Source organism: Erpetoichthys calabaricus, chromosome 8 (genome assembly GCF_900747795.2).
Source record: "Erpetoichthys calabaricus chromosome 8, fErpCal1.3, whole genome shotgun sequence".
Lineage (NCBI taxonomy): Eukaryota > Metazoa > Chordata > Cladistia > Polypteriformes > Polypteridae > Erpetoichthys > Erpetoichthys calabaricus.
The window spans coordinates 31241417-31268155 of NC_041401.2; the positions used below are offsets into that span (position 1 = coordinate 31241417).

At 41.8% G+C, this 26739-nt stretch overlaps 1 protein-coding gene across 7 annotated transcripts in view; it reads left to right on the top strand.

Annotated features, from left to right (window-relative positions):
• Positions 1 to 26739, top strand: part of LOC114655431 (RNA-binding motif, single-stranded-interacting protein 1-like) — a 510690-nt gene that overhangs the window by 421964 nt on the left and 61987 nt on the right. For all 7 annotated transcript variants that reach the window (XM_028806410.2, XM_051930584.1, XM_028806409.2 and 4 more), the window contains exons 5-6: positions 21116 to 21273; positions 24886 to 24965. In XM_028806410.2, the coding sequence (XP_028662243.1) occupies positions 21116 to 21273; positions 24886 to 24965 (238 nt within the window). The remainder of the gene's footprint in view (positions 1 to 21115; positions 21274 to 24885; positions 24966 to 26739) is intronic.

A 26739-nucleotide genomic window follows, 5' to 3' on the forward strand; every position in this document is an offset into this window, starting at 1 on the left:
TCTCTCTCTCTCTCTCTCTCTCTCTCTCTCTCTCTCTCTCTCTCTCTCTCTCTCTCTCTCTCTCTCTCTCTCTCTCTCTCTCTCTCTCTCTCTCTCTCTCATGTAGCCCTGTGGAGGCATACCAGAGGAGCACTGCCGCCTAGCATACTAGGGGTATGTTGGGTCCTGACAGGCTGTCCATTATTTCCTGCCTTGCTCCTGAGACAGGGATGCCCATTCATCCCAGTGGAGGAGCCTGTCGATCCATGTCTATCTCAATAGGAACACACTATGGAATAAGAGCAAAGATTAGGTGCATTTGAATATAGAATTTGATGTGAATGAGAAAAGCATAGAAAGCATGATGTAATGTATAGATAGACAGGGCGGGCCTTAGGATAGCTAGATTTGTATTTTACAACCTTTTTTAGATCTATTTTTTTGTTACTAAATTGAGAATGTTCTCTTAATTCTGTTTTATATGATAAGTACATTATAACGAGAGTAAATCAAACCAAGTTTTCACACTGTGGAGCCTAGAAGCGCACACGGCCCGAGAATAGTCAGGTTTATGTTCTGAAAGGAAGTAAATAATTGGAGGTTGTTATGGCAACAGGGCCAGTAAACCTCAGGAATTGGGGCAGTCCAGCCAAACAGGAATATCCAAATTGAATTCCCAGCAAATCTTGAGTAGTTTAATGTAACTGCTCTCATTTTTTTTCCTTTATTTCTTTTCATGGCAACTAATCTCAATTTTGGAGAAGATGAATGCAAGTATTCTGAGTCATTGAAATAGAAGAGGAACTTTATTTCACGTATTCATAAACACCAAAAAAATCCAAAAAAGTTCTTTGTCCTAGAAAGAGAGAGTGAGAGAGAGACTGTTACAATTTCCATTGTTTATTAACATCTAATAGCCAAATGCTATAAATCCATAAGCTATTATTGTATTTGATTAGGTCAACCCTATCATGTTAGGGGAGCGCATGCCCCTCCTTGCAGCATCAGGGCCAAGGCAGGAGCTGGGCACACACAGATGCACTCCCATCATTCCAGGCTAATTTAGAATCTCTAATCACCCTAAGCAAAGAAACTCAGAGAAAGACCAACACAGACCTACATAGGCAGGGTGACTTAACAGTTAAGGCTTTGGACTTCAAACCCTGAGGTCATGAGCTCATATCCCACTGCTGACACAGTGTGACCGTGAGCAAGTCCCTTCACCTCCAACTGGAAAAATGAAAGAAGTGTAATCAATCATATCTCAAATGTTACAAGTTGCCTAGGATAAAGATGTCAGCCATAATAAGTGAATGGACCAGGAATTGAATTAGAGTGAAGGAGCCACTGATGTGCCATGATATTCTGTAGTCTCACTTATGCAGGGCCAGTTCTGAGATGCTAACCTAATATGCATGCCTTTGAAAACTAAACTACCTGTTAAAAAAACCATGGAGTGATGGGAAAGATTTGCCAACATCATATAGTGACCGGACCAGAAGATGAGCCAGATCTTTACAGATAGTATGTCATGGTAATTAATGTGACTGGGGAAAGTTCCAGGAAACCCATAGAGTGATAGGAGTGACATGCCATCACCTTATAGTGACCAGACCAGAACACGAACCAGATCTCTGGTTGATTATAGAGCTAACCACTGTGCCAGGACCAGCAGCCCTTTTAGAGAGGCAGTTATATAAATGTTCAAATGTTAGTGGCCAGTCTGTGCTTCTCTTAGGGTGTGGGCGTAATCCAAAGGCCAAAGAGAACCTTCAAACTCCACACAGACGATGATATGACATTGCCAGGTATCCAGCCCACATCCTTGGCACCGTAATGCAATAATACTAACCAGTGTGCCGTTCATTAGAGAGACTTTACAAATTGTGTATCATGGTAATACTTGGAGAATGTTAAAAAACCTTGGAGTGATGGTTATGACATACCAACACCGTATAGTGACTGCAGCAGGAGATGAACCAGATCATTATAGATAGTATATCATGGTAATGGTGGTGGAGAATGCTAAGAGAAACACATGGAGTTATGGGAATGACATGCCAACTCTATATAATGACTGCATCAAGAGATGAACCAAATCAGCAGCACTAACTCCAGCCCACTAAAGAGACAGTTATACAAATGTCCACACACATCTTTGATATGTTGGTGTAATCCAGAGACGGAAGAAAACCTGCAATCTCCACAGAGACAGTGACAATGCCAGCAGTTAAACCCCCATCCTTGGCACCGTGAAGCAACAGTGCCCACCAGTGAGCCGACCTTTAAAGAGGCTTTACAGATGAATATCACATATATCCTGCTAATGTGGGTGGAGAATGAGGTTCAAGTGTTACTGTACCAAAAGTGCTTCCATATTTATAGCCCATTAACTCTAATTCAGGTCGCTCAGTCAACTCTTTTTCATGTATAGTTCCTGGCAGGTGGAATGACTTGCCCACTTCCATCTGAAATTCAGAGTCCCTCAATGTGTTTAAGATGAGTTTGAAGACCCTCTTGTTTGGCGAATTTCTGTCCAACTCCGCTTTTAGGTTTCTGTAACTTTGGAATTGTAACTCTCTTGTAATTTGCTCTGCGCTCTTCACTTGTGGTGATCAATTTTGTACCCTTGTCCCGTCCCCAAACTGATGTTTACTCCATTATATTAACCTCTTTTGTTAGTCACCTTGGATAAAAGCATCGCCTAAGTTAATAGATGTAAATGTCACAGGGTTCCAGAGCCTATCCCAGCAGCATTGAGTGCAAGGCAGGAACTCGCACAAGATGGGACGCCAAGGGCAATTTTAGAGGCACCAATTCACCTAAATGCATATGCAAAGTGAGTGTTAAAACGAAAATGTTAAAAGTGTCGCATGACTTCAGATTAATCGGCTTAAGGTTATCGTGCTGTTTAAGGTACCGTGCATTTTAAATTTACTCAAGAAAATTTCTTCTGGGGAGGAGGAAAAAAGAGAATGCGCAGTCTTTGCTCAGAGTGGTTTATGAGAGAAGACGAGCATTAAATCTGTTCAGTATCGGAGGATCTTTCGTTCTGTGAACAGTGCCCCCAAACCCCCCCCCCCCCCCCCCATGTCACATGATGTTTAATGAGTGACTGTTTAGCTGGTGACCCCATTCACTGCAAAAACAGATGTCTTATCTTTCTGCCAAATTTCTTTCCTGCTTTTTAGGAGCTGTTCCACACGCACAGGGAGGTTTTTGTTAATTTCTTTCAGATGACAGCTAAGAGCTTTAACCCTCGTAGGACCTCTGGTCCACACTTTTTTATTACTTAAAACATTGTTAATTACCCACATTTTGCTTCTTGCAGCAATCACTTGCTTGACATTTGACCTCTTAACAACTGTTTTGTGTTTTTCGGCCACACGCATGTCCATACGTGTGCGCTTGTGGGAGTTACGGGAGGACTGGAGCCTTCCTCAGTTGTGGTGGAGGCAAGGATGGAACCAGCTGAGGTCAGTGTGCCACCTCAGTCCTCTGTGACATACACACACATATAAGAGACAGCAATGAGTCACATTTTAGAAATATCCCAATACACACAGATCTTTAAGGCATGCAAAAGAAACTGAAATATCTGGAGAATAAAAGCCCACGCAAATTCAGGGAGAGAGTCACTGACCAGGTATGGGATTGAAACCCCAGCAGTGCCAACCACTGTGCCATCCCGATGAAGTTGCTCATCCTGTGCTTAGTTTAGCATTGGCAGTGGCCCAGTTTAGCATGCTGTACCCTGTAGGACAGAATCCATCGCCTCATTAACCCACAGGATGGCCTAGAAAATCGACCTTCCAGAAGGGTGCGTCTGCAATATGTGGTGCTAGAACAGACACAACACAGCTTGTCTTTCATTGCTCCGGCTAAGATGTGTGAGAAATGAACAGTTTAAGTATGCCCCCACCTCAAAAAATGTTTTAAAATGCAATTTTGGAAATGATTTCAGAATTATACTGGTCTGTGTTCAGTCGGCCAGCCTTGACCCCCTACTCTAAGAATTCTCCTAATGACACATTTTTCTTCATCCTTTGAGTGTTTCACATCAGTTGGAGGAGTTCACGGGCATTGTTTAAAAAAAAATAACACGCAGAACCAGTAAGGATGTTGCCATGAACCTAGAAGATGAACTGGTGGCCATGTCTAGAGCAGGACAGATGTTCCTACTCTGTGCTTGTTCATATTTTGTATCAGACCTTTTGGCATCACTTTTTCAAAATTGCTTTGAAATGGCTATCTCGTTTAGTCAAAAATAAGGCCTCTAGCCTTGTCTCACAATATATCCAGTCAAGATCAGTCATTCTAAGCTTCTGTCAGCACTCCTATTTTCTTTCCAAATGCTTCACTATAGAGTCGGCATTCAGAAATAGTCACAAGTTATATAAATCACAGCTTCAGTTCAACCTGTGCTAAAGTTATGGTACCAGTGTCTTTTAGGTGGGTCCATCCTTTGCTGAACATCTCTCTATTATAAAAAAAGTTCTTGGGTCGAGATGTGATTTTGACAGAGACACTTTAATGTCCCGTGAAACAAGGCAGTGCGACAAAAGGACAGCTGCTATACAGGCTTTTAAATGTTCAAAGCGCAGTGTGACATGCAGATCACGCTGCTCAGCACAAGCAGCAGCAGCAGCAGCAAGCCAGCTGATTGAGCATAGAGGAGGTAAAAAAATTATTTGTTTCCCATTGTATCACCGTTTAAGAGGGGGTTTCGGAGGAGCGACTGCATCTCCTTAGCGTGCGTTCAGCCCCCCTCTTCACAATGTGAGAGGCAGATACGTGAAGTGGCTGGCCCCTAGTCAAGAAGATGAAAATAATGACTAGGGCTGAGAATGCTGATGTTACAGTAATGATCAAAAAGCAAGATATTGAATTGGTCCAAGATTTAATTTTCCTTGGTTTAAAAATTGATCAAAATGGGGACGCGGGTCCTGAGATCAGCAAAAGGCTCACACTTGGCTGCCATGCATTGCTAAGAGTAAATAAAATGGAGGAACAAAGACCTCAGCATCACTGCTGAGACCAGAATGTTCAAAGCAATTATGCGCCCCATAGTGATTTACATAAGCGAAACATGGTTATTGGAAACAGCAGATCAAAAACCCATCGACACATTCAGACAGTAGTGTTGGAGGAACCTGTTATGAGTACAATGAACAGTGAAAATCACGAATAGGGAAGTCCTAGAAAGAATTAAAACCCTAACCCTGGGAAGTAAGATAGCCGTGCAACATCTGACATACTTCAGTCATGTTATGAGAGACTGGAAAAATCACTGAGGCTGAGAATGGTCACTGAGAGCAGGAGAAGAGGACGTCAGAAAACTCGATGGCTGGACATTGTCGAGCATGACACTGATATGTGCATGAAACAACTGAAGGAAGCTGTCAGTCGTGGAGACGACTTGGCCATAAAGTCTGAGAGTCTACACTACCTGAACATATAATGAAATGAAATAATGAATTCTTCGCCCCATAAATATTTTGCCAAAGTACTGACCCCCTACTTTATGTGTACTAGCCATTGTCCTCCACAAGGCTTGACACCATTCTCCAACAGCAGTGGTGGAGACCTCGTATCAGTGTTATTTGTTTCATGATAGCCCTTATATTTTATTTGTTAGTCTGTCAGACAGTTCTGTTAAATCTGATATCCTATTAGACAGCTTCTAGATGGAGGGGATGTTCGAGTTGGTGACCAGTTGCTGACCTTGACATCCGAGTATGTCAAGTTACATGACTAGAATTGAGAGGTATCAGCTATGAGGAGAGATTGAAGGAGCTGAACTGTTCAGTTTGAGCAAATGGAGATCAAGGGATTTATAATTCTGAAAGGAATCAGTACATTGGATCCAGGCTGGTACTTTAAAATAAAATCTACAACAACAACAGTAGGACACAGCAGATTTTGCACAAAAGAACCATAGACACGTGGAATAAAGTGGTGTGGTGGAACCACAGATCTTGGCTTCATGTTATTTTAAACAATTTAGGTGAACAGGATGGATGAGCTTGCCGGGCTGAATATCCTGCTCTCATCACAGATGTTCTAATGAGATGACCCTAGGATAGACTGGTGCCCTGCTTTCTCTCTTGTGCTGCTAACCCCCTTGAACCAGAATTGGATTAATTAGGTTTGAGAATGTTAAGTACGGTTACCCAACATCCGGCAAAAGGAGGACATGTCCTACTTTTCAGCGTTTCGTCCTCCGTCCGGCTTTCATCAATCACTGGCTAAACCGTGTCATTGGCTGAAACCGCATGCTATCATCTGTGTTTTACATATATCATCTATGTATTATTGAAAACAAAACACGGCTACACCCCTACGCCCACTTTACCATTTTGTGTTGTCTGTACTTATTATACAAATATGCAGTAGTCTTTTATCTAAAGATGTCGTCCATCAGTAACACTAACAAGAGGAAATGCAAATTCTCAGACCACATGAAAACGAAGTATCCGAGCTTTGGTGAAGGATGCACTGAAAACAGAGCAAAGTATATGGTTTGTGATTCTTACGTGTCCGTTGCAAACAAGGGTACCACTCATTTTGAACGACACATTATCAGTGAAAGACACAGAAACACGGTAAAGTACAATTTTAAGAACGCTTCTTGTCTGGAGTTCCATGACTATGCTGCTGGGAATGATGAACTGCTGCAAAAAGTCGCCTTGTCTGAAAAATATGAAACGGCAGCTAGTTATACTATAACTTTTAATTGTGACGTCTCGTTTTGTGACCTCTGAAATTAGTTGTTTTTAAAGTTTTTATTGTAACACACGGTTCACAATGTGTTTCATGAATAGAATGGAACACGTTCTCCTTTCTCCTCCTTTATCATAGCTTTGTCCTCCTTTCTGACCTTTGGTGTCCTCCTTTGGGGTTGCAGGTTTCTGGTAACACTAATGTTACGTTTTTTGTTTTTTTTGGTGTGATACAACGCCCTCTATTACATTTCAGCATTCACTGACAAGTAGGTCCTTCTTTCTCCTCCTCGTTTTTTATTTGCCGGACTATCCAGATGTTTTCAGCTTCAGCTTTGAAACCCTGTAATGGATTAAGCAGGTTTAATAATGGATGAGTGTGTGTGAGAGAGAGAGAGAGAGAGAGAGCAAAGAGAGAAAGAAAACAAGATGATTTTATATTTTAGTGCTACTGCATGCCAGGTGAGTGGAACCTTGGTTATTGCTGCAGCCACCCAGCTAGAAGTCCAGGGTTAAAACATTTTCCCAACCCATCTACACCCTCTTCCTGGGTCCACATAGCTTTCGTGTTTTCCTGGCATGTTAAGTTGATAGAGGACTCTATATTGGACCATTGTGTGTGAGTGTGGCAGCATGCCCTGGAATGGACAGACATCTTGATGCTTCCAGGTTAAGCTGTGGCCTGTGACCCAATATATCTAATGTTTTCTGTTAAAAAAAAAAAAGAAACTAAAGTATATTGTGGCCAGATACTGTATACTTTATTTATCAAAATGGATGAAGATGGCCACTTTTAAGGTCTGCCCATGTCTGTGTTGGTCTTTCTCTGAGCTTCTTTGCTTAGGGTGATTAGAGACTCTAAATTAGCATGGAATGATGGAGTGCGTCTGTGTGTGCTCTATTCAAATATTTGAAAAACAGGATTTCAGCATTTAATAGTGATGCTAAAGAATTTCTGCCAACGGAAAGAAAAATCATATAATGATGAGCAACTGTTTTGCATGAATATGCCATTAATGACAATTTTGGATTCTGGGCCATGTTTCCTCAGTACAACAAGATTTGTACTTGCACGTTTCTGACGGACAATGAATACAGCCCCCTAGAATAAATATGACATCAGCAGATAAGCACAAGATGCACAGCACAGGACCTCTCAGACGCTAAGATGCCAGCCAAGTGTGGTGAAGTACTCCGTACAAACTGCAACATCCATCCTGCAACCAATGTTTGCCACCAGGGTCCTTTGTCATGGCCAGTAATATGTTCTCTGTCCTCTGTACACTTCACAGTACTGCTAACTACTCAGTACTGGACACTTATGTCCTTAATGATGGTTATGGGCATGGCCTCATAAATCTAATTAGTAAACTAAGTAGATGGATGGATGTAGCAGCACTATGTACAGAGGGAAGGCAGCTGTCCTCAGACAGATTCATCCTGTGTGCATGAAGACGAACCAGCAGAACATACAATCAAAGCTGTTTACACTTTTCGCTGAATGGCCACCCTAAACTGGTCACCTCTGTTAGGATGTTTTGATGAAACCCATAATTTGTGAATTTCCCCTTGGGATTAAAAAAGTCAGTCAGTCAGTCAGTCTGTCTGTCTGTCTGTCTGTCTGAGCCCATCCAGGAATGGTTCAATGACTCCCACTCTCTGTCCACTGCCACTGGGGTAGGCTGTGATTCTGGATAGCCCTTCAGTGGAAAGTGCGGGTTCAGAAACACTTGGTTAAACATGCACATTACCATTGAAGAGTGTGCACGTTCTCCCTGTGTCTGTGTAGGCTCTTCTCCAGGGACTGTGATTTTCCTGTCATATCCGAAAGCCATACAGGTTAGGTTAAAGGGTATTCTGTAGTACGTCTGGAGACAACCATTAGTGACTTTGGTGGAAACAAGATGGTTCAGTGACATTGCTCAAACTGTGGGTGGGGACTTTATACAGACAGCCAAGAGCAGTGGTGCGCTTGTTAACATCGTCCAACCATCACCAAGCCTGTAGTTACAATGGATAAATCCTTCTATGGCTGAGAGGTCTCCTAAAAGAGCCCTGTGTGTTGCTTGAGTGAAGAATGCATCACATGCATTAAAAGTAAATATAACCTGTTGCAAAGGGAGACAAGCCTGTTAGGGCTACATGCTTCTCTGACACGCTAGGTGGCACCATCCTTGGGCGACGCTAAATGTACAAACACCCAAAAGGCATGCTGGGAATTGTAGTCCCACGGGACATCTTATCAGGTTCCAGGGGTGTTGTGGGGATCTGTGATCCCTACTTTGTGGATGTTTTATTTGACCCAGAACTGCTTCCAGTGGGCTATGCAATGGCACCAAAAGTTCTGACAGCTCTGATAAAAGGAGCTGCTCAAACTTACTTAGGTGAAATGGATTTGAGTGGAAGATGGACGAAGCTTGCCTGGAAGATTGAAAGGAGAAGGAAAAGAGAGAAGGAAAGGTGTGCTTGTGTTTATTATTACAAAGAAGCCTACTGCAAATGTACTTTATTATAATAAACCTTTTATTTGAATGCAGGACTTGTGTTGTTGTGGTTATGTTTGGGGTCACTATATATATATATACAGTGGTGTGAAAAACTATTTGCCCCCTTCCTGATTTCTTATTCTTTTGCATGTTTGTCACACAAAATGTTTCTGATCATCAAACACATTTAACCATTAGTCAAATATAACACAAGTAAACACAAAATGCAGTTTTTAAATGATGGTGTTTATTATTTAGGGAGAAAAAAAATCCAAAAAAAAAAATCCTGTGTGAAAAAGTAATTGCCCCCTTGTTAAAAAATAACCTAACTGTGGTGTATCACACCTGAGTTCAATTTCCGTAGCCACCCCCAGGCCTGATTACTGCCACACCTGTTTCAATCAAGAAATCACTTAAATAGGAGCTGCCTGACACAGAGAAGTAGACCAAAAGCACCTCAAAAGCTAGACATCATGCCAAGATCCAAAGAAATTCAGGAACAAATGAGAACAGAAGTAATTGAGATCTATCAGTCTGGTAAAGGTTATAAAGCCATTTCTAAAGCTTTGGGACTCCAGCGAACCACAGTGAGAGCCATTATCCACAAATGGCAAAAACATGGAACAGTGGTGAACCTTCCCAGGAGTGGCCGGCCGACCAAAATTACCCCAAGAGCGCAGAGACGACTCATCCGAGAGGTCACAAAAGACCCCAAGACAACGTCTAAAGAACTGCAGGCCTCACTTGCCTCAATTAAGGTCAGTGTTCACGACTCCACCATAAGAAAGAGACTGGGCAAAAACGGCCTGCATGGCAGATTTCCAAGACGCAAACCACTGTTAAGCAAAAAGAACATTAGGGCTCGTCTCAATTTTGCTAAGAAACATCTCAATGATTGCCAAGACTTTTGGGAAAATACCTTGTGGACTGATGAGTCAAAAGTTGAACTCTTTGGAAGGCAAATGTCCCGTTACATCTGGCGTAAAAGGAACACAGCATTTCAGAAAAAGAACATCATACCAACAGTAAAATATGGTGGTGGTAGTGTGATGGTCTGGGGTTGTTTTGCTGCTTCAGGACCTGGAAGGCTTGCTGTGATAGATGGAACCATGAATTCTACTGTCTACCAAAAAATCCTGAAGGAGAATGTCCGGCCATCTGTTCGTCAACTCAAGCTGAAGCGATCTTGGGTGCTGCAACAGGACAATGACCCAAAACACACCAGCAAATCCACCTCTGAATGGCTGAAGAAAAACAAAATGAAGACTTTGGAGTGGCCTAGTCAAAGTCCTGACCTGAATCCAATTGAGATGCTATGGCATGACCTTAAACAGGCGGTTCATGCTAGAAAACCCTCAAATAAAGCTGAATTACAACAATTTTGCAAAGATGAGTGGGCCAAAATTCCTCCAGAGCGCTGTAAAAGACTCATTGCAAGTTATCGCAAACGCTTGATTGCAGTTATTGCTGCTAAGGGTGGCCCAACCAGTTATTAGGTTCAGGGGGGCAATTACTTTTTCACACAGGGCCATGTAGGTTTGGATTTTTTTTTCTCCCTAAATAATAAAAACCACCATTTACAAACTGCATTTTGTGTTTACTTGTGTTATATTTGACTAATGGTTAAATGTGTTTGATGATCAGAAACATTTTGTGTGACAAACATGCAAAAGAATAAAAAATCAGGAAGGGGGCAAATAGTTTTTCACACCACTGTATATATAATATATACAGTGGATCTGGAAAGTATTCACAGCGCATCACTTTTTCCACCTTTTGTTATGTTACAGCCTTATTCCAAAATGGATTAAATTCATTTTTTTCCTCAGAATTCTGCACACAACACCCCATAATGACAACGTGAAAAAAGTTTACTTGAGGTTTTTGCAAATTTATTAAAAATAAAAAAACTGAGAAATCACATGTACATAAGTATTCACAGCCTTTGCTCAGTACTTTGTCGATGCACCTTTGGCAGCAATTACAGTCTCAAGTCTTTTTGAATATGATGCCACAAGCTGGGCACACCTATCCTTGGACAGTTTCGCCCATTCCTCTTTGCAGCACCTCTCAAGCTCCATCAGGTTGGATGGGAAGCGTCGGTGCACAGCCATTTTAAGATCTCACCAGAGATGTTCAATCGGATTCAAGTCTGTGCTCTGGCTGGGCCACTCAAGGACATTCACAGAGTTGTTCTGAAGCCACTCCTTTGATATCTTGGCTCTGTGCTTAGGGTCGTTGTCCTGCTGAAAGATGAACTGTCGCCCCAGTCTGAGGTCAAGAGCACTCTGGAGCAGGTTTTCATCCAGGATGTCTCTGTACATTACTGCAGGCATCTTTCCCTTTATCCTAACTAGTCTCCCAGTCCCTGCTGCTGAAAAACATCCCCACAGCATGATGCTGCCACCACCATGCTTCACTGTAGGAATGGTGCCAGGTTTCCTCCAAACGTGACGCCTGGCATTCACGCCAAAGAGTTCAATCTTTGTCTCATCAGACCAGAGAATTTTCTTTCTCATGGTCCTGAGAGTCCTTCAGGTGCCTTTTGGCAAACTCCAGGCAGGCTGCCATGTGCTTTTTACTAAGGAGTGGCTTCCGTCTGGCCACTCTACCATACAGGCCTGATTGGTGGATTGCTGCAGAGATGGTTGTCCTTCTGGAAGGTTCTCCTCTCTCCACAGAGGACCTCTGGAGCTCTAACAGAGTGACCATCGGGTTCTTGGTCACCTCCCTGACTAAGGCCCTTCTCGCCCGATCGCTCAGTTTAGATGGCCGGCCAGCTCTAGGAAGAGTCCTGGTGGTTTCGAAACTTCTTCCACTTACAGATGATGGAGGCCACTGTGCTCATTTGGGACCTTCAAAGCAGCAGAAATTTTTCTGTAACCTTCCCCAGATATGTGCCTCGAGACAATCCTGTCTCGGAGGTCTACAGACAATTCCTTTGACTTCATGCTTGGTTTGTGCTCTGACATGAACTGTCAACTGTGGGACCTTATATAGACAGGTGTGTGCCTTTCCAAATCATGTCCAGTCAACTGAATTTACCACAGGTGGACTCCAATGAAGCTGCAGAAACATCTCAAGGGTGATCAGGGGAAACAGGATGCACCTGAGCTCAATTTTGAGCTTCATGGCAAAGGCTGTGAATACTTTTGTACATGTGCTTTCTCAATTATTTTATTTTTAATAAATTTGCAAAAATCTCAAGTAAACTTTTTTCACGTTGTCATTATGGGGTGTTGTGTGTAGAATTCTGAGGAAATAAATGAATTTAATCCATTTTGGAATAAGGCTGTAACATAATAAAATGTGGAAAAAGTGATGCGCTGTGAATACTTTCCAGATGCACTGTGTATGTGTATATATATATATATATATATATATATATATATATATATATATATATATATATATATATTAGATAGTTTTAGATGCATTTATGTATAAATATTTACAGAAGGCAATATTCTCTAAGTCCTGTTTGCTGCTGTTATGCCGTGTAGTGACGCAGTAGTCAAAATGCTAGCAAGATACTGTATATAAATTAGTCAAACATCAGTTAGCTTGTGTAACTGTGCTTTTGAATTGATGGCAACAATTTTAGCTTTTATTCTCTCTCAGCATTAAGTCTTTTGTCAGTTTCTTTTTCAGTCTCCCTGTTTTTACACAGTAATTTTACATATCAGTCTAACAAGTGAGGAGAAATGGCACATGGCAGCCCATACGTTTAAAGTGCTTGAGCTGAAGGAAATTGCACCGGATTTTTAGGAAGAAAGACTGTGGGCGGAGCCTTTTCAGAGGCAATGTTTTCACCACTTTTAAATGCAAACTTTTTAAAGAGTGGTTTCTTGAATCGCGTCTGGTCCTGTGGATGACTCGGAATTGGCCTTCACACGTGGCTATTTGCCCGAAACCCCGAATTGGATTAAGCGGTTTCAGAATGTATATTATTATATTACCTCTCAGGGTTGGTAGCAAGATCCTGCCCCAAGTGGAGGAGTTCAAGTATCTCGGGGTCTTGTTCACGAGTGGGGGAAGAATGGAGTGTGAGATCGACAGGCGGATCGGTGCGGCATCCGCAGTAATGCAGGCTCTGCATCGGTCTGTCGTGGTGAAAAAGGAACTGAGCCGCAAGGTGAAGCTCTCAATTTAGCAGTCGATCTATGTTCCTACCCTCACCTATGGTCATGAGCTATGGGTAGTGACCGAAAGAGCGAGATTGCGAATACAAGCGGCTGAAATGAGTTTCCTCCGCAGGGTGTCTGGGCTTTCCCTTAAAGACTGGATGAGAAGCTCAGTCATCCGGGAGGATCTCAGAGTAGAGCCGCTGCTCCTCTGCATCGAGAGGAGTCAGATGAGGTGGCTCAGGCATCTGATCAGGATGTCTCCTGGATGCCTCCCTGGTGAGGTGTTTCGGGCACGTCTAACCGGGAGGAGGCCCCGGGGAAGACCCAGGACACCCTGGAGGGACTATGTCTCTCGGCTGGCCTGGGAACGCCTCGGGATTCTCCCAGAAGAGCTAGAAGAAGTGGCCGGGGGGAGGGAAGTCTGGGTATCTCTGCTCAAGCTGCTGCCCCCGCGACCCGACCTCAGATAAGCGGAAGAGGATGGATGGATGGTTTCAGAATGTGATGTTATATTATACCAGCAGAAATGCTTTGGTATATATAAATGGAGGAATGTTTGTCTTTTGGGAATTCAGCATGGCTGAACACAACCCACAATGAGACAAAACAGCATACTCAAGGTGTGGTCCTGCGAGATAATGAAATTGAGTAGAAGACACTGGTACCCTGTGCTCAATGAGATTCCACTTTGGCTGGAACAAAACTTTGTGAGTGCCAATGACGACATCCTTGGCTCAGCCCCAGCACACTCCTGCTGGCTGATCTGGATTGTAGTTCCTATGTCAGTGCTAATGTTGTGTCCCCAACCCCTATAATAACCTCATTATTTGAAGTTGGACCAACAGCAATCCACATGCCAAATTTTGTGTTAGTCAGTTCAGCCATTTTTGCATGATTAGGGAACAAAGAGGCAAACAAACAGCTTGCAATTTTATTTTTATAGATTACTGTGTTGAGCATTTTATGCTGCAGAATGAGGAAGCTGACTTATTTTAGATAAAAGATATAAAAAGTATGTAAATAACTTCTATTCATAGTCAAACCAATACAGGGTCACAGCGGTCAAGTGATTATTCAACCAGCACTGGGCACAAAACAGGAAACCAACCTGCTCAGGGCACCAGTCTCTTTAGGGGCATGTAGTTGAAAAGAGCAACTAGTGACGTGACATGGCAGTCTCAAATTTACTTAATCCATTTCAGGGTTAAGGGGTCCAGAGCCTATCCCAGCAACACTGGGTATGAAGCAGGAAACAGAACCTGGCCAGGGCACCAGTCCATTTTGGGACAAGTAGTAGAAAAGACCGCCTGTTGACATGACATGGAAGTCTCAAATCTAACCAATGACATGACATTCTCAGACTTCCTTGATCCAATTCAAGGTTTTGGCCTAGCTCTCTTTCTCATGGTTGAAGGTTGATTTGTTTCAAACATAAACTTGACTTAATTGTATGGAATGTTATTGATTTAAAAAAAAAAAAAAAAGGTTTAGGAGGTCCACAGCCTATCCTGGCAACACTGGGTATGAAGCAGGAAGCATACCTGGCCATGGCACCTGTATATTTAGGGACATGTGGTTGAAAAGAGCATACAATGACATAACATGGCAGTCTCAAACCTGCCTGATCAAGTTCAGGGACATGGGGGTCCAGAGTCTATCCCAGCAGCACTGGGCACACAGCTGGAAACAGACGTGGCCAGGGCACCAGTCCTTTTAGGGACATGTATTTGAAAAGACCAACCATTGACCTAATATAAGCATTCTGAAACCGGCTTAATCCAGTTCACGGTAACAGGGGGCCTATCCCAGCAGCGCTGGGTGCAAGCCGGACCTGGACAAGGACACCAGTCTGTCGCCGTGCCCACTCACTGAGCAGAGTACTTTTTTGCAGTGTCGCAGTATCTCAGGCTAAACAATACCTAGAGAAATTGCTCTCCATTTTATTGTACATAAAGGACTGCCATCAAAAGCATTTGCTGGTGATTGATGCCTTTCGACTGAATATTGATAACGGGAAGCGGGGTTACATTTTTAATTGGCTTGAATTGATCTTGTAAGTTGTTTGATTGTGTTCACTGAGTTGTATCTGAATCATCAGCACTGGTCTTCATTTGATTGACCGCACTTTATGACAGGTGAGAAATGAACAGGAAATTAGTTCTTGTAGAGGAACTGGCGCAGAATTATAGGTTTGTACAAAGCCTGACTGTTAAAGGATGAAGTTTAATTGATTTAAATGCCCTCAGCAACCCTGTGATCTCCACGACTTTTTTTTTTTTTTTTTTTTAACTCGTTATTCCGTTCCATCTAACCGTTGTGAGCCGCACTCTTCAGAGTGAGACATCACCAGCTGTCCAATTGAGGCACGGCGGCATGAAAGATAATCAGACAATTTAAAAGTTCAAACCAAGCAATTATTATTTTAATGAAGGCAATTCTTCAGCCATTACGAGGAGAGCTGAAATCAAAACCAGAAAGCGCAGTTTGTCACCGGGAGCAGGGCCCCTAGACGGCTGGAGAGGAAAGGTAAATCCTGTTTTCACAGGCGGAATAAATAGAGCTTTCAGTTTCATCAGAAGGCGCGCCATACAGGTAAAGTTGTTTTTTTATTTTTTATATATAGCTTCATCAACGGGGCTTTGGTTGGAAACCAGTGGAGCAGGACATGGAGAATCTAAAGAGAAAGTGATGAATGAAGAATGACACCTTGGAGCTTCTCTGTACAAGGAGATTTATTTTGAGCACAGCTGATGATTAGCGTGGTGCCCAGGTGGTTTCTGGTTTGTGTGGTATTATGTGGACTGGCCACTGGAGCACAAAACTCTGCTTGAGTTTTTTGGCGTGTGTGTGTGTGTATATATATGTATATTTATATATATATATATATAATATAAAATGCCATACTTGAACCAGTTTAGATTTTGTGACAGGAGGACTGTAAATTTTAGGTTGACTTGGGTCCTTGTCATGAGTTCGGACTTGAGCGTTTTTACAGGGGCCCCATAAGATGATGCCTGGTATTACTAGCCTTCCGTGCGAGATGGAAGCATCCCTCTACCGGAAGAGCCTCTGTGTGCTCTCCTCCCTTTCTTTGACATCACATTTTTCTTTCCTTTAATTGAGTGCTAAACTGAGAGGCTCAATTCAGTGGTTACGGGCCACTCCAGCTGTAATTCATTTCACGCTGCCTTGGCTGGCTCTCGGCTTCTTGTTCTCTCCGCATTCATTGCTGTTTTTTTTTTTTTATCCCCCCCAGCCCCCATTCACTCACCATGCATACCCTTCTGTGGTAAAACAGAAAGAAATTCCATTTGTCGAACACTCTTGAACAAAACAGGTGACAAATCATTTTGTGTCCATGTCATGGCATTACCAGCGCCCTGCTGTCACACACATTCAAGTTGAGTCATGGCCATTTTTACTGACACTGTTTTCAAACTTTTCAATGGCTTCTATTTTGAAAGGCTGTTAAAGAATACATTGTTGTTATGCTATTTATAAGTATTACGATTTTAATTGAAAGACTAATAGATTCCTACATAAGCAAGGTGGCACGTTCCAGTGTCACAATTTTGAATCCTGCTGCTGTCTGCATTTTACTTCTATATGTCAAAGATATTGTGTGTAGAGGTCGTGTCCATGGGGTGGGCCTTGTGATAGATTAACACCCACTTTAGCCTTGTCCCCGATAAAGATTTAACTCCCACCTCATCAAGACCCTGGAATGTGTATGAGCCATGTAATGCACTGCTGCCACATGCAAACATGCGCCCAGTATTGGCTTCCCTGTATTTGAGAATGTGACGTTATTTTATGTTCAGTCTTCAGGCCGGCAGAGTGGCTAGCAGTGGTTCGTCATGAAGCTCTGCATCCTGGATTCAAATCCAACACTTAGTTGTCTGTGTGAAGTTTGCGCGGATCTAGTCAGAGAAACTGTGGAGTAATGAAAGGAAAATGCTGCGTGGATGTGGCTTCAGTGTATTTGGAGGGGACAAAGCCTTGTGAATCATGTGCTAAATGAAAAAGTGACTGACTCTTGGTGGGCACTGGTTCAGTCATTGGCATTTGCTGCCTCCATGGTTCAGACTCCACTCCCGGTTGCAGTGCATGGCACATTCTTCCCATGACAGTGTGGATTTCCACACAATGACATGTAGGTCAGAGGTTCCACACTGGCCCTGTGTGAGAGTGGATGTGTGTGCCAGTGGGCTTTGTGCTGTTTTACCCGGTCCAGGGCTGTTTGTTGCCTTATGCCAGGTGCTGCCAGGTTAGGATGTGGTGTCCCTGCAACCCTGAAGTAGATTAAACAGATCTGAGGGTGTCATGTTATGTCATTGATTATGCATTTGAACTCCCAGCCCCTAAATTACGCATCACTAGATGCCACCAGGCAGGAGGGGAATATGCGTTGTCTTTGTTCCTCATGGTTTCTGTTTTAATTAGAATAAGACGGCATGTCATTTGCTAAGGTCTTTTCTCACAAAGGTTTCCTTGGGTGAATCACATGAGTCAATTCCCTTCTGTTTAAAAGGAGCAGTGTGCCATTGTAGCTGATGTAGCATATCTGCTGTCTTTTTTTCTTTACATTGTGCTAAAACAACATCTTTGAACAATTTTGAGCTGTGCCCCCCCACCCCTCTCCCTACCCCCCAATGTGGACTGCTCTCTGTCATTTGCTAACCTCTTTTCATTGTTTATTGGCACACAAGGCTGATTTCTTCACTCTCCTGCATCGACTCCCTGCAAATTCTTGGCACCAGTGCTCCAATCTCTACTTTGTCAGCTCCAGTAATCGCCCTTGTTCGGTTGGTTAGCTGAGAAGAAGGCAGCTTCACACTTGTTCACCCCTGGCCGTGCCTTTATTTCAGAGGCCCCCACTTCCCCGCTGAACACCATCATTTGTGTGGCTTTGTAACTCGTTTGGCAATCTTTTTATTTTATTTCTTAAATTAGGTTCTTGTTCCAGTATTATTTATTTACACTTTCTTTTCATGGGGAAGGTTTCTCTCCCAGATTATATATTTTTTTGTTACTGTAAAAGTGAGGCTATACTGAATATTAATGTGATTGGAGTGTTCTCAATGGGTTCATCTCATGTCTCGTATTTTCTGCTGACTCAATTAAAACATACAGCAGAGAAGCTGGCTGAGGTATCGGACAGCAGGGCATGGACAAAAATGGAGTTAATCGTCACTCATTGTGACCCTTCATTAAACCAGTAATAGGAACTGGAGAGGAAAGTTTTAAACATTTTTAAAGGACTGCAAGTGCTTCTTCTCAAATTCCAATTAAAATCATGCCCTAGAGCATGACTAAAATGTTTTTGTAAAGCATGAAGATACTGTGTTAGGTTTTGCATTATTTGGATCAAAAAGAGGGGCAGCTTCTTAAGGTGAGACTAAAGCTGTAAGACCCTCTTATAGCACTTGCTTGTTATGAGCCAGTGCTCTGACCTTGAGCAAGTGATGCTAATGGCACCTTGCATGGTGTCTCCCACGTACTGATGGAAGTCAGTCAGTCAGTCAGTCAAAGTTCTTAAATAATGTAAGTCTGAAATCTCCAAGTGTTTTAGGGTCCATTTTGCCACTCGGAGCAATGGAGAATAACATTCATCCATCCATTCATTTATTTCTAAATCTACTGTAAAATACACACAAATATGGGTGATAAAGTGTTAGGGTTCCAGCTGGAGTTGGAGTTGCCAGTTGGCAGAGTGTTCCTCAAGATCAACATCTTTTGGGTTGCGGAAGAAGCTGACGGATACCTGAGTTCCCCCGTGTCTCCTACTGCTAACTTATACGAGATTCTTATCCTGTTAAACACGTCTGACCCATAATGCCCTTGACAGCACTGTTTCATCGTATGTATCCAAGAATTTTCAAACTCCACAATCTGTCTCATGGCACACAAACGAATACGCTGGCACTTGCTCATGCTGGGCCAATTAACATCCTGGGAAGGCAAACTGAGTGCCCAGAGAAGATGCAGAATTCTGCCTGGATCAGATATTAATAAACCCCAAGGCCCTGCCCAGGGGCCTCATGTATAAATAGTGCGTACACACAAAAATGTTGCATACACCCGTTTCCACACTCACATCGAGATGTATAAAAACTAACCTTGGCGTAAAGCTACACACATTTTCACGGCCACCTCTGACCAAACGTATGAACGTTTCTGCTTGGTTTTGTAAACAAGTGTTTTCTGTGTGTTTTCCCTTTTTTTTTCATATTTGCCTCCATGATGCGGGCTTTATCAAATACCCTGAAATAATTGCATATCGTTTACAAATTTAAAGCGCTTGATTGTAATCATTCTGTAACAATATAATGATGCAAGGAATGGCCAAACTATTCCAACTACCATGGCAGCTTTTTATCATTGTTGGAATACACTGCAAATGTAAGAATTAGAAGAGAGTGCATATTTACCAATTATACTGACTTCTGGTGCAATGATGATGATTGGCTTCTAAGTCGATTTAGACTTCCAAGCTCTATCCTCTGGGAGCCGTGTGCTAAACTGGCACCAGCTTTTAAAGGCAGACTTTGAGGAATTGTGCTCTACCTGGTCCTGTACAAGTTTTGTCCACCTTCAGGTTTTCAGCCACAGGAGCTTTTCAACATGAACTTGCTGACTGATCGGGTATTTCTCAGTCATCAATGTGTCGTGCCACGCCAGGTGTATGGGATGGTATTATCTGCTTGTCATCCAGATATATAAAATTTCCTTACACTGATTGAACTGGCAAAAATCAATGCGCAATTCACAGCTGCGTTTTTCAAATGTAATCAGAGTGATCACCTGCACACACATTACTATAAAGGCACATTCAGAGGATGAACTTGCTTATGTAATAGACAGTATTTCCCAACTCTACTAATGTGAAAATTATCTGTGATGTGAAAATGCGTCTCATTAATATTGTGGAGAGGTATATAAGTGTCTTTCCAATTAATTGCAGCAGCTCACTGCTCAAATGGTGCGAGACCCAAAATTCCACTACCTCCTCCAGTGGTACTAACACACAGATGGCAGGCTGCAACTCGCCTTTTCACAGCAAGTTTGATATCTGACTACTACTTTTTTATTTCGGGCACTGTGCGACTTTCTGAACTTGAACTTTTGAGGGTCTCCGCCCTTCTCTATCATCAGTTTCCTTTTATTGCTTATACCACTGCTCAAGCCACCAAATATTACTTTTTTCCTTGCCTCCACTTCACTGAGCAGGACCTACATTTCACATTCACTGAAATTCTCTTTTGCATGTGCTTTTGTCATTGTCTTTTTATATTGGCTATTTATATTGATTTACATATTCAAATAGGTGAAATTCTGGGAGGAGTTGGGGTGGGGCTGTAGGCACATGTAAGTGCATTAAAATTCACATTGAATGGAAGTTATAAAGGGAAAGTGCATAGAATTTTGCTTACGCACAGTTTTATGCATCTGAATTTTTTTTGTGCGTACACATTTCTAGTTCTGTCTTTACGCTATGGTTTAAAATCTCGAAGATGCTTTTTTTTTTTTTTTACCCGCTTCTCTGGTAGTCCCGCCCCTTCTGACAGTTGAGCACATGTATGAGATATATATGTGTTTGTGGTTAGTAAAAGAGTGGTGTGCCTTGGGATGATTTTTGGTTACAAAAAGTGTGCCACCAAATGAAAAAGGTTGGGAAACGCTGCTTTAGACAGATTAGGTGAATAAGACTAGCCAATATTGTTGGACTGAATGGCAGGCCTGTCCTCATCAAAATGTTTCTAATGTTCTAATGACTAATAATTTTTTTGTTCATTTTCAGCAACAAGAGCAAGACCCAACAAATCTGTATATTTCCAACTTGCCTCTGTCAATGGATGAACAAGAATTAGAAAATATGCTAAAACCTTTCGGGCAGGTCATCTCCACAAGAATACTACGTGACTGCAATGGTTCAAGCCGAGGAGTTGGCTTTGCAAGGTCGGTGGCATGCACAATAATTTTCAGTTGAGTGATATGTGCATTTTTCACAATAGCCAGTTTGTTATACGATGTGATTTTTGCTTTGTTATCGGCATTCCTATTATTGTCCCTTCTTCAGTTTATGACCTTAGCAAATGTATGGTTTCTCACAGTGGATAGCAATACTGGCACATTAGAAAAACTGCTTAGGATTCTGTTCCTCTCCATTTCATATCTTTACACGGAGACACTGGCTCCGAACCCTGAGCCTCTGAGTCAGTAAGTTCCAGCTAACATAAATGCACTAAAGGAGGACCCCATCGGCCACAAGGGTTTCTAACTGTGAAGGTGCTTTTTATATCAGCTTCTGCTGCCTTTGACTCTCTTGTTACATTTGCCCTCTCCATTGATCAAATTTGGGTCAAAGATCCATTTGTGTTTACTTGATACATCATTTGAGGTGATGCCCCCTCTGAACTACTTCTCCTCATTAAGAAGGCAGCACTGGCAGGACTCACACTTGCGATTTTGTATTATAGAGCAGCCTTCTGTGCTGCTATACTTACTGAGTTCACCTTTAACACAGGTAGCTGAAAATGCTACTCTGTAATCCTCTGGCCCAACTGCATTCGCGCACAAAGACAAATGGTGCCATGAGAGCAAAGCCGAGGGAGCCTGCAGTTGAGGCTTCCTCACAGACAGAAGCTGGATATGTTAAGAGACAACCATCTCAGTATATTGTGAGAAGAAATGCTGATTAGGACACCTGACACATGGTAAAAAATACAGGGAGAGGTCAGGACCATATGGACCAATCGATCGGGACAGCAAAGCAGAAGTCTTAAAGTCATGGAATTAAAAGGATTTCAGAAGCCTAACAGTACTGCCTGCTAGAATTGCTAGCTAACAATCGTTAAACTATCGCTAAGGTCTTTGCAAAAATTGTTAAATATGTCTACCGAGGGATACTGAGTAGTTGTAGCAGGATGAATGATGAGGCAAGGCAAATCCAAAAATAATTGGGGTGCCAACCTTTTATACTGGATGGTCTGGAATAGGTAGGGCTTCTTTGGCTCCGTTGCCCTCAAGGTGCAATTTCTTGAAGTGGTGAGGAAAAAAGGAGACAAGACTTAGCAACAGAAGCCCCCTGTTATTCCGAGATGGTACCACTTACCTTAGGTGAACTTGCATGAGCTCTGGCACACATGTGTGTCACATCTTATATCCCATGAAACCAACAGTGTGGCTGAATTGTTCACGCAATGCTACCCGGAATAATAAAAAAATAAAAATAAACTTTGTCAATTTAAACCACAAAAACAAAGTCCTTAACTTAGAGACATGAACCAAATAAAATAATACATATAAAATGCCCTTGAAGACTACAGGATGAGCCACTGGGCTGAGTTCTCCTGTGGCTGAACTGAATAAACTGTCATTTACTAGCTTGGGGCCCCCAGGTTCACGGCCAGCTTCTCCATTTGAGAATATAAAGTGGAAAAGGCCGGGGCACTGACTGGTTCTTGCTGATGACAAAGTGGAACACATTTCTCTTTTTCATTACAGTAAAAACAAGTTTTGGGATAAAAGTTAAAACATTTCATGTACATCAGGCTTAAATAACAAAGTGACGTTCTCAAATCCGCTGAATAATTTCTAACCACTGGCAAATCATGTAAGAATTCCTGGAAATCTAGCCCTGGGTGCAAACTTCGGCAAGTGTCTTGCAGAAGAGATCAGATTACCCATTTTTCCATGAATTCACTTTTGCTTTTCATTATTAATTCCTGCTACAAATTCTTCATACATTACTGTCAAAGGCTCTGAAAGCACCCACTCATTTTAAACCTGGCATGTCTGAAACAATCAGGACAATTGCCCGTGTTACTGTGAGGTTTAATTATTTACAGAAAGTGATTTTGTTTTTATCATAATGCTTTAAATGTTTTTGAATAGCAAATTGCTTTGGATTGGATGCTCATTCTTTTTCTGATGTTCATGCTTAAAACAAACTGGTTTATTAGGTCCCCAGGGTATATGTTATCTTTCAAGTTCCTGCATGCCTTTTCAGTTAGGTCATTAGACGGTGAAGCATTGCATCAAATGAAATGATCGTAAGCCAAAAGGGGCTTCAGCTCCGATTTCCCATTCTTGCTGATGCAGGTATCCTTTTTTTCGCCTTATAATCCTATCCCATAATACTCAGTGAATTGTGGTGATATACAGCTCTGCTCTTACTGTTGTTTTAAGTCCATGTGGGTTATCTAACGGTTAAAGAAAAGCAAAGGAAACCAGAGAAATGCCAGTAGAAGCTTTGCTCAACACTTTGGCTTTTTGACTTTTCTTGTATTAGTCATTTGTAAAGTTGGGAAATGCTTGAATTCACCAAATCTTGGCATAGCTAAAAAAAAAAAGTTGACGTTATATGAATTACGTGAATGCCACTGCCTGAATGTGTGGAGTCTGCACCTTCTCCATTTCTCCAGCATTCTGTTTTAATCCCACCTCCCAGACACATGTCACATTGTGCAACTTCTAGTCCTGAGGTATGTTGGGAGACATGACTAAAGTGTTTCAATTATGAAGGGAATTAGTCCAGTGACTTGAGACTGTGACTTTAAAATGAGTTAAGCAAGAACACAGGGAGATGGTTGTGAAATTGTTAAAAGGTAACATACAAACATTAGGAATTCACACAAAGATCCATAGACACATGGAGTAAATTACTAGGTGGTGTGGTAGACAGTAGGACTTTAGGTACCTTCAAAACTAGACTTGATGTTTTTCTGGAAGAATTAAGAGGATTGGACTAGTGAGCTTTGTTGGGCTGAATGGCCAGTTCTCGTCAAGATTGTTTTAATGTTGTAATCCGATCTTGAACCATGACTGAAAATCGCTGGGCTGGTCAAATATATCAACCAAGTGCAGACTTTCCAGTGTAGTTGTGCTTGCACCCCTTTTTTTGACAGCCCATACTGTGGTGCATGACCATCATAGTGCTGTACAGGTTATCAGGCTTGATGGGTTCAGTCTCAACACTTTTTACATTCTGCTGTGGTAAGTAAAATAGGAGACATCATATAGACATCCTTCTCTTGTGTTTGTGAGGCCATTTTCCATGCCGCAGTTTTGCATGGATTATACTTCTGGATGATCACTGTTTGATTTTGCCAGGGTGAGCTGTGGACCAGTTGGAGTGAGTTGCTGGGCATGACTGGCTTCACGGGAGTGTGCCACCAACTGCCTCCAACTCACCATAATTATATAAATGAAGGCTACAACGAAAGATCGCTGGAAAAGTCACATAATGTGACATGACCTTTAGAGTAACTGGTGATTTGGAATGGCCCTAAATGGATGAATCCAGGTGTCCATTTGAGGTTGGTTTTTGCCTAGCATCTCATGTTGGCCCCGGTATTTGAATAAGTGGGTAAAGGAAATGGAAGAACAAAAGGATTATTTTGGTAATATTTAATCCTAAAATCGAAACGTGTCCACCTAGAAGTTCAACTTTATTCTTGTTGTATGCTGTTTGGCAGGTACCAGTTTCAGGAATATTTTTTCGTGCTTGGATATAAAATATAAATATTATAGAAAGGTAATTTTGAAATCTTCATTGTTCCTATTTAGAATGGAGTCAACAGAGAAGTGCGAAGCTGTCATTTCACATTTCAATGGAAAATTCATCAAGATGCCATCCGGAGTCCTTGGTAAGTTTGTGATACAAAAGCTTATTTAAAGCTGAGAAAGTTTAAGGTATTAAAGCATTAATATATTATCAGTATATTAGGTATTTAGGCAACTATAGTAGTAATACAGTGATCAGTTGCCCAGACCTGAGGGGGGGTGGGAGGGGCATGATATGGTTGCTCCATATTGTGATAAATATGGCCAGTTTATCATGTTCACAAAACTACAATTTTGTTATGAATAAATGCACACAAAATAGAAAGAGGTATGAGGCCCCCTAAAATCCCACGAAGCTAGACAGGACCTTCCTTAACTATCCTGCTTAATATAGACCTTACCCTAAGCAGTCTGACCCCAAACTCCACAGGCAGGCTTTGGCCTGCACAGGCCCAAAAAGAGGGGCAGACTTTAAAAGTTCAAAATATATCTAAGTGTCCCAACATATACAGAAATGCCCCACAAGGAAACAAAATGGGCCAAGTATAGCAAAAAAGACACAAATAGTGATCTGCCTAAAAAGGCAAACCAGAGCAAAACAAGTCCCATTGCAAATACACTGTCAAATGTAAGTGTTGTCCGCAGTAAAATTTACAATGCGATGTGAGGAATCCATTATAATGTTTTAACTCGGCTAGTTATTACTTTATATGAGAAAACACTTTGAGTGCTCATGTTTTAAGTTAATAATGTTATTACATGGCATTTATCTGGCTGTGTATCTTCATTAGGCTTAATAGAAGTGGTATTACATTTCCATGGAAACCCATTATTCGACCTCCTTCATATTTGCAATTTTATTATTCTAATGTATTTTTATGGAAATATTGGCGTTTCCTAACGTTTTTTAATTCCTTAGGACTGCATCCACAACATTTGAAGAGAATGCCGTTTTCTTCAATACTGACGTATGCTTGACACAGTAGACAACTGACAGGGCCGGGTGTGGAATAACATTACCATCTGCCTTTTTTTAATAGCTATTCCTTGACCTCTAAAAATCTTATTTTTAGGGGGATTTAGCGGGCCAAGGACTGCAATATTTAATTTTATTTTTTGTTTCAACACATTTTTAACATAGTTTAAAATGAAATGTGTTCCTTTGCAGTGCCACGTTTTTTTTTAATGGGTGCCACTTATTTGGGACTTTTCTGTTGACGATTGCTATGCCATTACTGGTTAAGATCCAAATAGAAGTGTGTGAAGTGTCATGCATCGTAGGGTCAAAGATATTAAGGTCAGAGTTGTACACTTCTTAGCCATCCAAGTTTGCAGATACAATAAAGACATCTTATTAGTGTTTGGATCAGATTTTTGGCACCAATGACTCCTTTGCTGCATTCTTTGAATGGTATTTTTGGTTTCACGTTCTAGGCTTATTTATTATATTACCACCTCTGCCCAGTATTGATCTTTGTCTGTTAATAAAGCCATGAACTGTCTCCCGATTCCGTTCTTATGTATCTTATCTCTACAAACATTCATGCTATAGCCAATGTCACATTATGCAAGGCTATATCAGACTTAACAACTGCAGTTGCTGATATTGTCACTGGACCATGCCAGTTTACATGACTGACAATCACTGGGCATGCCAAATTTACCGACTGATGCCCCTTTTTCTGAAAACCAATAGGGTGCTGATTGATGGAGCCGGTGCTGTACGAAGGGTTAACGGGTACAGTGGGTCTAAATGCAATCTCGGCCCTTTATTATTTTTTTTTTATCGTTTTCCATCCTGACATAGCATGTAAAATATGAGACATCAAACAGAGGTGCTTCTTCTCTGTTTGTGAG